This window comes from Hemitrygon akajei, chromosome 3 (genome assembly GCF_048418815.1).
Source record: "Hemitrygon akajei chromosome 3, sHemAka1.3, whole genome shotgun sequence".
Taxonomy (NCBI): Eukaryota; Metazoa; Chordata; class Chondrichthyes; order Myliobatiformes; family Dasyatidae; genus Hemitrygon; species Hemitrygon akajei.
In genome coordinates, this window is record NC_133126.1 from 1,449,121 (window position 1) to 1,461,266 (window position 12,146).

Below are 12,146 nucleotides of genomic sequence, written 5' to 3' on the forward strand. Positions count from 1 at the left end.
CTGACATGGATGACTCACCGGGGACATTTACAAATGGTTCACGGACCCATTCCTTTGCATGTCTTGGGTCATTTGCAGTTGGAAAATAACGCTTGAATTCTGTCGACAGTGATGTTAAGAAATGGCAAGGGTAAAAAGACACTAATAGCAGTTATATACAGGCCTCCAAACAGCAGCTGGAATGTGGACTACAAGTTACAGCTGGAAATAGAAAAAGCGTGTCAGAAGGATAATGTCAAGTTCATTATGGGGGATTTTAATATGAAACTGGATTGGGAAAGTCAGTAAGGTACTGGGTCTCAAGAGAGGAGTTTATAGAATGCCTGGCTTTTTGGAGCGGCTTGGCCATAAGCCCACCAGGGGATTGGCTGTTTTGGATTGGGTGCTGTGTAATGAACCTGAGGCAATTAGGGAGATAGGGGTAGTGGAACCCCTTGGAAGTACTGATCATAATATGATTGAGTTCAGTTTCAAATTTGAAAAGGAGAAGCTGGTATCAGGTGTATCGATATTTCAGTGAAACAAAGGAAATTACAGTGGTACAAGAGAGGAACTGGCCCGAATTGATTGGAAAAGTAAGCTAGATACGGTAAGCTAGATACGGTAGAGCAGAATTGGATGAAATTCCTACAAGAAATAAGGAAAGTGCAGGAAAAATATATTCCAAGAAAAAAGAAAATCATGAATGGAAAAATGACACAAATGTGGCTAACGAAAGAGTTTAAGGCTAAAATACAAGCAAAAGAGACAGCGTACAAGGAAGCAAAAATTAGTGGGAAAACTGAGGACTGGACGACTTTTAAAAACTTAACAGAAGGAAACTAAGAAAGTCATTAGGAAGGAAAAGATGAATTATGAAAGGAAGTTGGCAATTAACATCAAAAAGGATCCTAACAGTTTTAAAAAAAATATATGAAGAGTAAAAGAGTGACACGGGTAGATATTGGACTGAATGAAAATGATGCTGGAGAAATTATAATGGGTAACAAAGAGATGGCAGAGGAACTAAATGAGTATTTTGCATCAGTCTTCACTGTGGAAGACATTAGCAACATACCTGATAACCAGAGGTCTCAGGGAATAGAATTAGGTACAGTCAAGATTACTAGAGAGAAAGTGCTTGGGAAGCTAAATGGACTAAGGGTAGATAAGTCTCCTGGACCGGATGAGGTATACCCACGGGTTCTGAAGTAGGTGGCTTTGGAGATTGTGGAGGCATTGGAAATGACCTTCCAGGAATCAATAGACTCTGGCATGGTTCTGGAGGACTGGAAGGTCGCAAATGTAGTTCCACTGTTTAAGAAAGGAGGAAGGCAGCAAAAAGAAAATTACAGACCTATTAGTCTGATATCGGTAGTTGGAAATTGATTGGAGTCGATCCTCGAGGACGAGGTTATGAAATACCTCGAGGTGCATGACAAGATAGGTCCAAGCCAACATGGTTTCATGAAGGGAAGATCTTGCCTACCAACCTATTGGAATTTTTTGAGGTAATCTCAAATAAGATTGACAAGGGAGAGGCTGTGGATGTTGTGCATTTGGATTTTCAAAACGCCTTCGATATGGTGCCGCATAAGTGGCTGCTTAATAAGAGCCCATGGAAGTACAGGAAAGATATTGGAATGGGTGGCGCATTGGCTGATAGGCAGAAAGCAAAGGGTGGGAATAAAGGGATCCTACTCTGGTTGGTTGCTGGTTACTAGTGGTATTCTGTAAGGGTCGATGTTGGGGCTGCTTCTTCTTCCACTGTATATCGGAAGATTTAGATTATGGATTAAATGGTTTTGTGGCTAAGTTTGCGGATGACACCAAGATAGGTGGAGGAGCAGGAAGTGTTGAAGAAATGGAAAGGTTACAGAGAGACTTGGTCAGTTTAGGAGACTGGGCAAAGAAATGGCAGATGAGATACAATGTTGAGAAATGTACAGTTGTACATTTTGGAAGAAGAAATAATTGGGCAGATTATTATTTAGATGGGGAGAAAATTTAAAAATTGGAAGTGCAAAGGGACTTGGGGGTCCTCCTGTAGGATACCCTAAAGGTTGGATCGGCAGTAAGGAAAGCAAATGCTATGTTGGCATTCACTTCAAGAGGAATAGTGTATAAGAGTAAGAGGTGTTGATGAGGCTCTATGGGGCACTGGTGAGACCTCATCTGGAATACTGTGTGCAGTTTTGGGCCCCCATCTTAGAAGGGATGTACTGATGTTGGAGAGAGTCCAGAGAAGATTTACGAGGATGATTCCTGGAATGCAGGGGCTAACATATGAGGAGTGTTTGTTGGCTCTTGGACTGCATTCATTAGAGTGTAGAAGAATGAGATGGGATTTAATAGAAACATTTCGAATGTTGAAAGGGTTAGATAGAGTAGGTGTGGAAAGTCTGTTTCCCTTGGTGGGTGAGTCCAGGACAAGAGGCCACAGTCTTAGAATTAGAGGGTACCCATTTAAAACAGAGATGAGGAGAATTTTTTTTAGCCAGAGGGTCGTGGATTTATGGAATTTGTTGCTACATGCAACTGTGGAGGCCCGATCATTGAGGTTGTTTAAGGAGGAGATGGATAGGTATCTAATTAGTCAAGGTATCAAGGGATATTGGGGAAAAAGCCGGAAATTGGAACTAGATGGGAGAATAGTTTAGCTCATGGTGGAGTTGCGGTGCAGACTCAATGGGCCGAATGGCCTACTTCTGCTCCTTTGTCTTGTGATCTTGTGAAGCTTGGTGATTGTGCACCAGCTGGGAGAAGGATGGTGCAGCCTCAGTCTCTCCCAAAATTCCAGCTAATGTTGGGAACATGTCAAATATGCCCGTCCACTCGCCGTCCCCACAGTTCCAGTTTGGCCTTGAAAGCAGACACTTTATCTGCCAACTTGAAGACAGTTGTCATTCTCTCCTGAAGTGACAAATTGAGTTCATTGAGCAGGTTGAAGACATCACACAGATAAACGAGTTTTGCTATCCACTCCTTGTCACTGAAGTGTGCTGCCAGTGGTGACGTTTTTCATAGCACATAGAATAGTACAGCACATTACAAGCCCTTCGGCCCACAATGTTGCGCCGACCCTCAAACCCTGCCTCCCATATAACCCCCTACCTTAGATTCCTCCATATACCTGTCTAGTAGTCTCTTAAACTTCACTAGTGTATCTGCCTCCACCACTGACTCAGGCAGTGCATTCCATGCACAAACCACTCTCTGAGTGAAAAACCTTCCTCCAATATCCTCCTTGAACTTCCCTCCCCTTACCTTAAAGCCAGGTCCTCTTGTACTGAGCAGTGGTGCCCTGGGGGAAAAGCACTGGCTGTCCACTCTGTCTATTCCTCTTAATATCTTGTACACCTCTATCATGTCTCCTATCATCCTCCTTCTCTCCAAAGAGTAAAGTCCTAGCTCCCTTAATCTCTGATCATAATCCATACTCTCTAAACCAGGCAGCATCCTGGTAAATCTCCTCTGTACCCTTTCCAATGCTTCCAATTTTCTTGAAAGAAATCACTGTAGCTGCTCTCTTAACTCAAAAACCATGGCCAGGTTTGTCTTTAAGTGCAGGGTGCTTGGACTCAAGGTGCCGAAGCAGCTTTGAGGGCTCCCTTGCCTCATTAGACAGCTTGTCTCCACATATCTCACACAGGGGGCTTGGAGCGTGCGAGTCAGCGGTCGCAATGAAGCCATATTTTATGTATGACTCGTATTTTCTGTTGAAGGAAGCTACCTTTTCTTTTTTTGCAGTCTTGGCCTCAGCCGTCTCTGCGTTATCATCATCGTTAGGTCTTTTATGTCCCCACCACCACTTCCAAGGAAGCTCTCAAGCGATGTTTGATTTTTACTCATACCGACTGATGACCTTGCTTGCGTAATGATCTCGCATGCGTTCAACAGTGGGTGTGACAGGGAATAAGGAAAGGTGCAGTTGACTCATATAGTTTCATATCGGCAAATCACTCCTCGCGGCCCGGTAGCACGCACTTTCTGGCTTCAGCTAAAGATAAGGATCCATTTTGTCCAACTTAGGAATGTTGTGTCAACCAGTTGAGCTTGTCTTGGTACGTGGTGTAACCTTCTGCCCAATAGGAAAGTGATGCAAGATTGGAGAGAGCTGGATGGGATCAGATTTCTGAAACACAGTAGTCTGGTTTGGCGTTTTTTGGCAGATGCTGCTGAGCGGGGCACAAGGGAAAATGCTCACAAAATGCCGTTCGAAGGTGAGACCTCATTGTAAGAAGTACTTTGTGCAGACGAATAGTTCCAAGGACAAACCATTTTGCTCTTAACATTTTTGCAGAATCATTTAGGATTCTCCTTCACCTTGTCTGCTAGCACAAACTTGTGCCCTCCTGGTTTCTTAAGTGTTCTCTTGCATTTCCTATACTCCATAAGTATACAATTTGTTCCTACTTGGCTATACCTGCTGTGCACCTCCTCTTTTCTTAACCAGTCCCTTAATATCTCTTGAAAACCAAGGTTCCCGAAACTTGTATCCTTACCTTTTATTCTAACAGGCAGATACTAGCTTTGTACTCTCAAAAATTTAACTTTTGAAGGCCTCCCACTTAACAAGTACACCTTTGCCTGTCCCAATGCACACTTGCCAGATCCTTTCTGCTGCCATCAACATTGGCTTTTCTCTAATTTACAATCCCAACCTGCAAACCAGACCTATCTTTATCCGTACTTACTTTGAAGCTAATGGCATTGTGGTCATTGGATGCAAAGTGTTCCCCCTACACAATCTTCTGAAAACCTGCCCTATCTCATTCCCTAATAGTAGATCAAGTATTGTACACTTTCTCATTGGACCTGCTATGTATTAACTCAGGAAACTCTCCTAAACGCATTTGACAAACTCTATCCCATCTCGTCCTTTTCCAATATGGGAGTTCCAGTCAATATGTGGAAAGTTAAAATCACCTAATATAACAACTTTATGTTTGTTCCAACAGTCCTGTACTTTCTTCCTGATAGCAGCATGGAGAAGAAAGCATGTCCTGGGTGGTGGGAGTCCCTGATGATGGATGCTGTTTTCCTATGACAGCATTTCATGTAGATGTACTCAGTAGTTGGGAGGGCTTTGCCCATGATGGACGGGCCATATCCACTACTTTTTGTAGGATTTTCCATTCAAGGCATTGATGTTTCCATACCAGGCTGTGAAACCCATAAAACCTCACTCGACAAGTTCTCCAGTCTGCCATGACTGAGCACAGCCATGACATTCTCCTTGACTAGTAACGCCACCCCTTCTCCCTTAATCCCTCCGCTCTGTCATGTCTAAAACAATGGAACCCCAGAATATTGAGCAGCCCCTCCTGCCACCAAGTCTCACTAATGGCTACAACATCCCAATTCCACGTGCCGATCCACATGAAGGAAACAATAAATAAAGCAGGGAAAACATCTACCTACAGTTTTTTCACCTTCTCTCACTCAAGCCTCTGTGAGTGGAAATCAACTACAACAGTGGCATTTATGAGGTTGTCAGACAGACCTATGAATATGCTGGAAATGGAGGGAGATTGATCTTATACAGGGCCTGTTAGCTTGACCTCAGTGGTTGGGAAGATGTTAGAGTCAATTGTTAAGGATGAGGTGATGGAGTACTTGGGTGACATACTACAAAGGACAAAGTCAGCATGGTTTTCTTCAGGGTAAATTCTGCCTGGTGAACCTGTTGAAATTCTTTGAGGAGATTACAAGAAGGATAGATAAAAGAGATACAGTGGATGCGGTATATTTGGACTTTCAGAAGTCCTTTGAGAAGGTGCCACACATGAGGCTGCTTATCAAGTTAAGAGCCCTGGTATTACAGGGAAGTTACTAACATGGTTAGAGCATTGGCTGAGGCAGTGAATTGCAATAAAAAGATCCTTTTCTGATTGGCTGCCAGGGACTAGTGGTGTTCCACAGGGGTTAGTGTTGGGACCACTTCTTTTTATGCTGTATATAAATGATTTAAGAGGATGGAATAGATGGCTTTGTTGCCAAGTTTGCAGATGATACAAAAATTGGTGGAGGGGCAGGTAGTGTTGAGGAAACAGGTAGGATGCAGAAGGACTTAGGCAGATTAGGAGAATGGGTAAGAAAGTGGCAAATGAAATACAATGTTGGAAAACACATGGTAATGCACTTTGGAAGTAGAAATAAATGTGCGGACTGTTTTTGAAACGGGGAGAAAATCCAAGAATCTGAGATGCAAAGGGACTTGGGAGTCCTTGTGCAGAACACCCTGAAAGTTAACTTGCAGGTTGAGTCGGTGGTGAGGAAGGCATATGCCACGTTAACATTCATTTCAAGAGGTCTAGAATACAAGAGCAGGGATGTGATGCTGAGGCTTTATAAGGCACTGGTGAGGCCTCACCTTGAGTATTGTGAGCAGTTTTGGGCCCCTCATCTTAGAAAAGATGTGGTGGCACTGGAGAGGGTTCAGAGGAGGTTCACAAGGATGATTCCAGGAATGAAAGGGTTATCATATGAGGAATGTTTGATGGCTCTGGGTCTGTACTCACTGGAATTCAGAAGGATGAGGGGGATCTCATTGAAACCTTTTGAATGTTGAAAGGCCTAGACAGTGTAGTTGTGGAAAGGATGTTTCTCATGGTGGGAGAGTCTAGGACAAGAGAGCACAGCCTCAGGACAGAGAGGCGCCCTTTCAAAACAGAGATGTGGAGAAATTTCTTTTGCAGCTGTGGAGGCCAGGTTGATGGGTGTATTTAAGGCAGAGTTTGACAGCTTCTTGATTAGACGTGGCATCAAATGTTATGGCCAGAGAAGGCTGGGACTGGGGTTGAGGAGGAGAAAAAAAAGAGGATCAGCAATGATTGAACGGCAAAGCAGACTTCATAGGCCAGATGACCTAATTCTGCTCTTACGTCTTATGGTCAGAAGAGATTTAGTTTAATTCAGCATCATGCTTGGTGCAGACATCTGCGATTTTAAAAAAATGGAGGCTATGTGGGAGTGAAGTGTTTAGATTGATCATAGAGTAGGTTAAAACATTGGCACAATATTGTGGGCTGAAGGACCTGTATTATGCTGTAATGTTCTATGTTCTATCTAAAAATTTCCTCCTACTCAGAATCAGATTACCCTTATACAGCTCACATAGCCTTCCATTTTTCTTACATCTAACTAAGAGTCTCTTAAATGTCTCTAATAATGATTCTGGGAATGAGAGGGTTAACATATGAGGAACGTTTAACCTCTCTTGGACTGTACTCTTTGGAGTTTAGAAGAATGAGTGGGGACCTCACAGAAACATTTCGAATGTTGAAAGGTATGGACAGAGTGGATGTGGCAAAGTTGTTTCCCATGATGGGGCAGTCTTGTACGAGAGGGTATGACTTAAGGATTGAAGGGCGCCCATTCAGAACAGAGATGCAAAGAAATTCTTTTAGCCAGAGGGTGGTGAATCTGTGGAATTTGTTGCCACGGGTGGCAGTGGAGGCCAAGTCATTGGGTGTATTTAAGGCAGAGATTGATAGGTATCTGAGTAGCCAGGGCATCAAAGGTTATGGCAAGAAGGCGGGTGAGTGGGACTAAATGGGAGAATGGATTAGCTCATGATAAAATGGCGGAGCAGACTCAATGGGCCAAATGGCCGACTTCTGCTCCTTTGTCTTATGGTCTTATAATGCATTTGCCTTTACTACCACCTTGGTAGCAACTTCCTTCACCCATCATTTTGTGTAAAACACACCCTTTGACATCCCCTAATACTTTCCTCCAAACAACTTCCTTGAAATGATAATATTGAAGGCAGCCCCATGATATATGTGGATTTACGTTGACATATCAAATCTCTGCCTCACAGCCTTATCTAAGCACTGAATTTAATGCAAGGTGTGAGAATAAATGAAGAATCTTCCTTACCCGTTAGTACAGTTCCCACGAAGAGAAATACAAAAATGAAAATGTTTCCTGCCTTCGTTCCAAAGTGATCAATGAGTTTTCCCTGTGAAATAGTGAAGATGATTCCAAAAACCTGAAATATAAACAATAAACACAAATATAGGTAACACAGTGTGACCCTGGTAGTGGACACCCACCATGCTCTCCCACATGCAATGTGTTGTTCTCCTGATTTATAACATTTTCTCAACCATAGAATCATACAGGTTATTCAGCCCAATTCATCCACACCAAGCAAAGGACACCCTTCCAAATGAAGCCAGTCACCCAGTACTTGGCTCATAGCTCTGACCCAATATCCTGCCCCATTCCCAGCCCACTTCCCACTTGGGTCTGATCCTATGTGACCCATTTCTCACGCTGGCCTTATTATCTTTTTGTGTTAACTCACAGCACACTTTACATAGAAAACCTACAGCACAATACGGGCCCTTCAGCCCACAAAGTTGTGCTGAACATGTCCCTACTTTAGAAATTACCAGGCTTACCTATAACCCTCTATTTTTCTAAGCTCCATGTACCTATCCAAAAGTCTCTTAAAATACCCTTTCATATCCACCTCCACCACCGTTGCTGGCAGTCCATTCCACACACTCAGGAGTAAAAAACATACCCCTGACATCTCTGTACCTACTCTCCAGCACCTTAAACCTGTGTCCTCTTGTGGCAATCATTTCAGCCCTGGGAAAAAGCCTCTGACTATCAACACGATCAGTCCCTCTCATCATCTTATAAACGTCTATCAGGTCACCTGTCATCCTCCTTCGCTCCAAGGAGAAAAAGCTGAGTTCAGTCAACCTATTCTCATAAGGCATGCTCCCCAATACAGGCAACATCCTTGTAAATTTCCTCTGCACCCTTTCTATGGCTTCCACATCATTCCCGTAGTAAGGTGACCAGAACTGAGCACAGTACTCCAAGTGGGGTCTGACCAGGGTCCTATATAGCTGCAACATTACCTCTCGGCTCCTAAATTCAATTCCACAATTGATGAAGGCTAATACACTATATGACTTCTTAACCACAGAGTCAATCTGTGCTGCAGCTTTGAGTGTCCTATGGACCCGGACTCCAAGATCCCTCTGATCCTCCACACTGCCAAGAGTCTTATCATTATTATATTCTGCCATCATATTTGACTATCCACAACACCTCCAACCTTTGTGTCATCAGCAAACTTACTAACCCATCCCTCCACTTCCTCATTAAGGTCATTTATAAAAATCACGAAGAGTAAGGGTCCCAGAACAGATCCCTGAGGCACTCGACTGGTGACCGACCTCCATGCATATATATAAAAGGCCACACCGGGAGCACCGGACACAGTATACCACACCAGCCGACTCACAGGTGAAGTGCCGCCTCACCTGGAAGGACTATCTGGGGCCCTGAATGGTGGTGAGGGAGGAAGTGTATGGACAGGTCCCAAGGGGGACAAATATCCTGGCTGGGAGGTTTGCTAAGGAGTACTGTCTCGGCCTGAAATGTCGACTGTGCCGCTTCCTATAGATGCTGCCTGGCCTGCTGCATTCCGTGTGTGTTTCTCTTCCCCAGTCTATTCAGTTCGGTTCCCACCCCCCAATAATTCTAGTTTAAACTCTCCCCAGTAGCCTTAGCAAACCTCCCAGCCAGGATATCGGACCCCCTTGGGATTCAAGTGCAATCTGTCCTTTTTGTACAGGTCACACCTGCCCCAAAAGAGGTCCCAATGATCCAGAATTCTGATTCCCTGCCCCCTGCTCCAATCCTTTAGCCACGCATTTATCCTCCACCTCATCCTATTCCTATTCTCACTGTCATGTGGCACAGGCAGTAATCCTGAGATTACTACCTTTGCGGTCCTGCTTCTCAACTTCCTTCCTAACTCCCTGCAGTCTTTTTTCAGGACCTCTTCCCTTTTCCTACCTATGTCATTGGTACCAATATGTACCACAACCTCTGGCTGTTCTCCCTCCCAATGCAAGATATCTTGAAAGCGATCTGAAACGTCCTGGACCCTGGCACCTGGGAGGCAAACTACCATCCGAGTTTCTTTCCTGTGTCCACAGAGTCGCCTGTGTGACCCCTTAACTAGAGTCCACTATCACTACTGCCTTCCTCCTCCCTTCCCTTCCCTTCCCTTCCGAGCCACAGGGCCAGACTCTGTGCCAGAGGTACGGCCACTGCCGCTTCCCCCAGGTAAGCTGTCCCCCCTAACAGTACTCAAACAGGAGTACTTATTGTCAAGGGGTACAACCACAGGAGTACTCTTTAGTACCTGATTCTTCCCCTTCCCCCACTGACTGTGACCCACTTGTCTGTCTCCCGTGGCCCTGGTGTGACCACCTGCCTATAATTGCTTTCTATCACCTGCTCGCTCTCCCTGTCCAGGCGAAGGTCATCGAGCTGCATCTCCAGTTCCCTAACTCAGTCCCTCAGGAGCTGCAGCTCATCACACCTGGTGCAGATATGGCCGTCCGGGAGGCTGGGAGACTCAAGGACCTCCTCTCATCTGACACCGAGCACAGAAAACTGTTCTCACACACATAATTTCTCCTTTCCGCAAATAACAGAGTTAAACCTACCTCACCTCATCCCATTACCGCCTAAGCCCGTTGAGCCAAAGCCCTGTCACTCTGCTGCCTCTCACTCCACTGCCCGCTGGATATAGTGGTCTTCTTTTTAAACCTTTTGTGCTCTACTGGCTGATGTCACGCGCCTGCGCAGTCTCGCCTCTCTTTAACCTGAGTAGTAAAAAGCTTCCTTCAATCCGAAAAATCAGCCGTTCACTCACAGCCTTCTTGCTCTGAATTAAAAACCGTTGAAGATTCTTTGCCTTTTTAAACCTTACGCGCTCTACTGGCTGGCATCGCACGCCTGCGCAGTCTCGCCAATTCTATGTAAAATACTTCATCCCTATCTCACCAAATTCCAATACAAGTAATCACTATTCCCATTCTGTTACACACTGTGGCCCATTGATTCAAATATCTCTCTTATTTGAAACAGTGAACCTCATGTTTAAATTTTGTAATCCAATTACCCTTTTAAGCTAAATTTTTGCCAACTTTCCTCCTTCTGTCACTTTTTGCAGCTTGTCCCAGATTAAGTAAATCCTGTTGATGAATACTTTTAATCCACCCTGTAACATTGACACTTCAATACAATACCTGAAGGTCACGTCTCAGTGCTCTCAGTTAGAGTCACGTTTAGCTTCAAACACCACCTGATATCAGAGAATCAGAGCTAACACTACAATAGCTTGTCTGAAGATTTGCAGATAGCCTACATTTGGCATTAACACTTAAGACAGTGACGTATTTTCATGCAGTTTACAGCAGCTTTAAATCAACTGTGGAAGCAAATTTTGATAAAGAAAAATGTTTCTCTAAAACCAGATGCTCAAGACTATAATATATAGGAGCAGAATTAGGCCAATTGGCACATCAAAGCTGCTCCACCATTCCATCAAAGCTAATTTATTTTCCCCTTTCAACTCCATTCTCCTCCTTTTTCTTGGAACTGTGTGTACCCTGGTCCAGGTATGTATGCTTGGTGCAGGCATGTGCTGTAAGAATTTCACTATCAATATGACTGGGATCTCCAAGCTAAAATCCATGCTGGGTAGGAAAGTGGATCATTACTTAGTAAAACTAGCAGCACAGCAAGTCCCACAACAGATCGATGTTCTTTGTAAGCTGAGGAAGAGGGAACTACAGATAGCAGTGTACAATTACAAAGAGAAGGGAGAGTATCTGGCCCGTGGAGAGAGTTTAATGAGCAAGAGGATGCAGGGAGGAACAATTGCACACTGCTGCATTAGGCTATAACTAAGACACATCTGTCTTAATGATACCCCCAATGTGGACAACTCACCAAGCACGTGAGATCAACAAAAGTCAGAATGAATGTACAAACATGCTTACCTGTGCGGACTCATTCAGCAGCCCCGAAGAGGTTCCCTCAGACTCAGGGTAGGTGAGTTCTGCACCAAACTCAAAGCCAAGTGGTAGATAACCAGTCATAAAGAACCTGATTATGAAACAGGTAAAGTGCAAGACACCATCTGGAACAGTTCTGTCATTAAGATTGTAAACTAAGCAAATATTAGTTAGCACAAGTTATGAGCTTTACTTTTGAACTGGACTGCTGCTGGGAAATGGGGATTTTGGAAACTCCAAGACCCCATGAGTGACCGTTGGTCCTCAGGAGCAGCTTGCCATAGCTGCTGCACCACTGCACAGGGCTGTAATATATTTTTG

General features: G+C 44.2%; 1 protein-coding gene across 4 annotated transcripts in view; it reads right to left on the reverse strand.

The window, feature by feature from the left end:
• The window catches only part of flvcr2a (FLVCR choline and putative heme transporter 2a), a 230,772-nt gene that overhangs the window by 35,953 nt on the left and 182,673 nt on the right, over positions 1-12,146 (reverse strand). For all 4 annotated transcript variants that reach the window (XM_073039134.1, XM_073039132.1, XM_073039131.1 and 1 more), the window contains exons 7-8: positions 11,811-11,916; positions 7,867-7,978 (exon numbers count right to left, since the gene is read on the reverse strand). In XM_073039134.1, the coding sequence (XP_072895235.1) occupies positions 7,867-7,978; positions 11,811-11,916 (218 nt within the window). The remainder of the gene's footprint in view (positions 1-7,866; positions 7,979-11,810; positions 11,917-12,146) is intronic.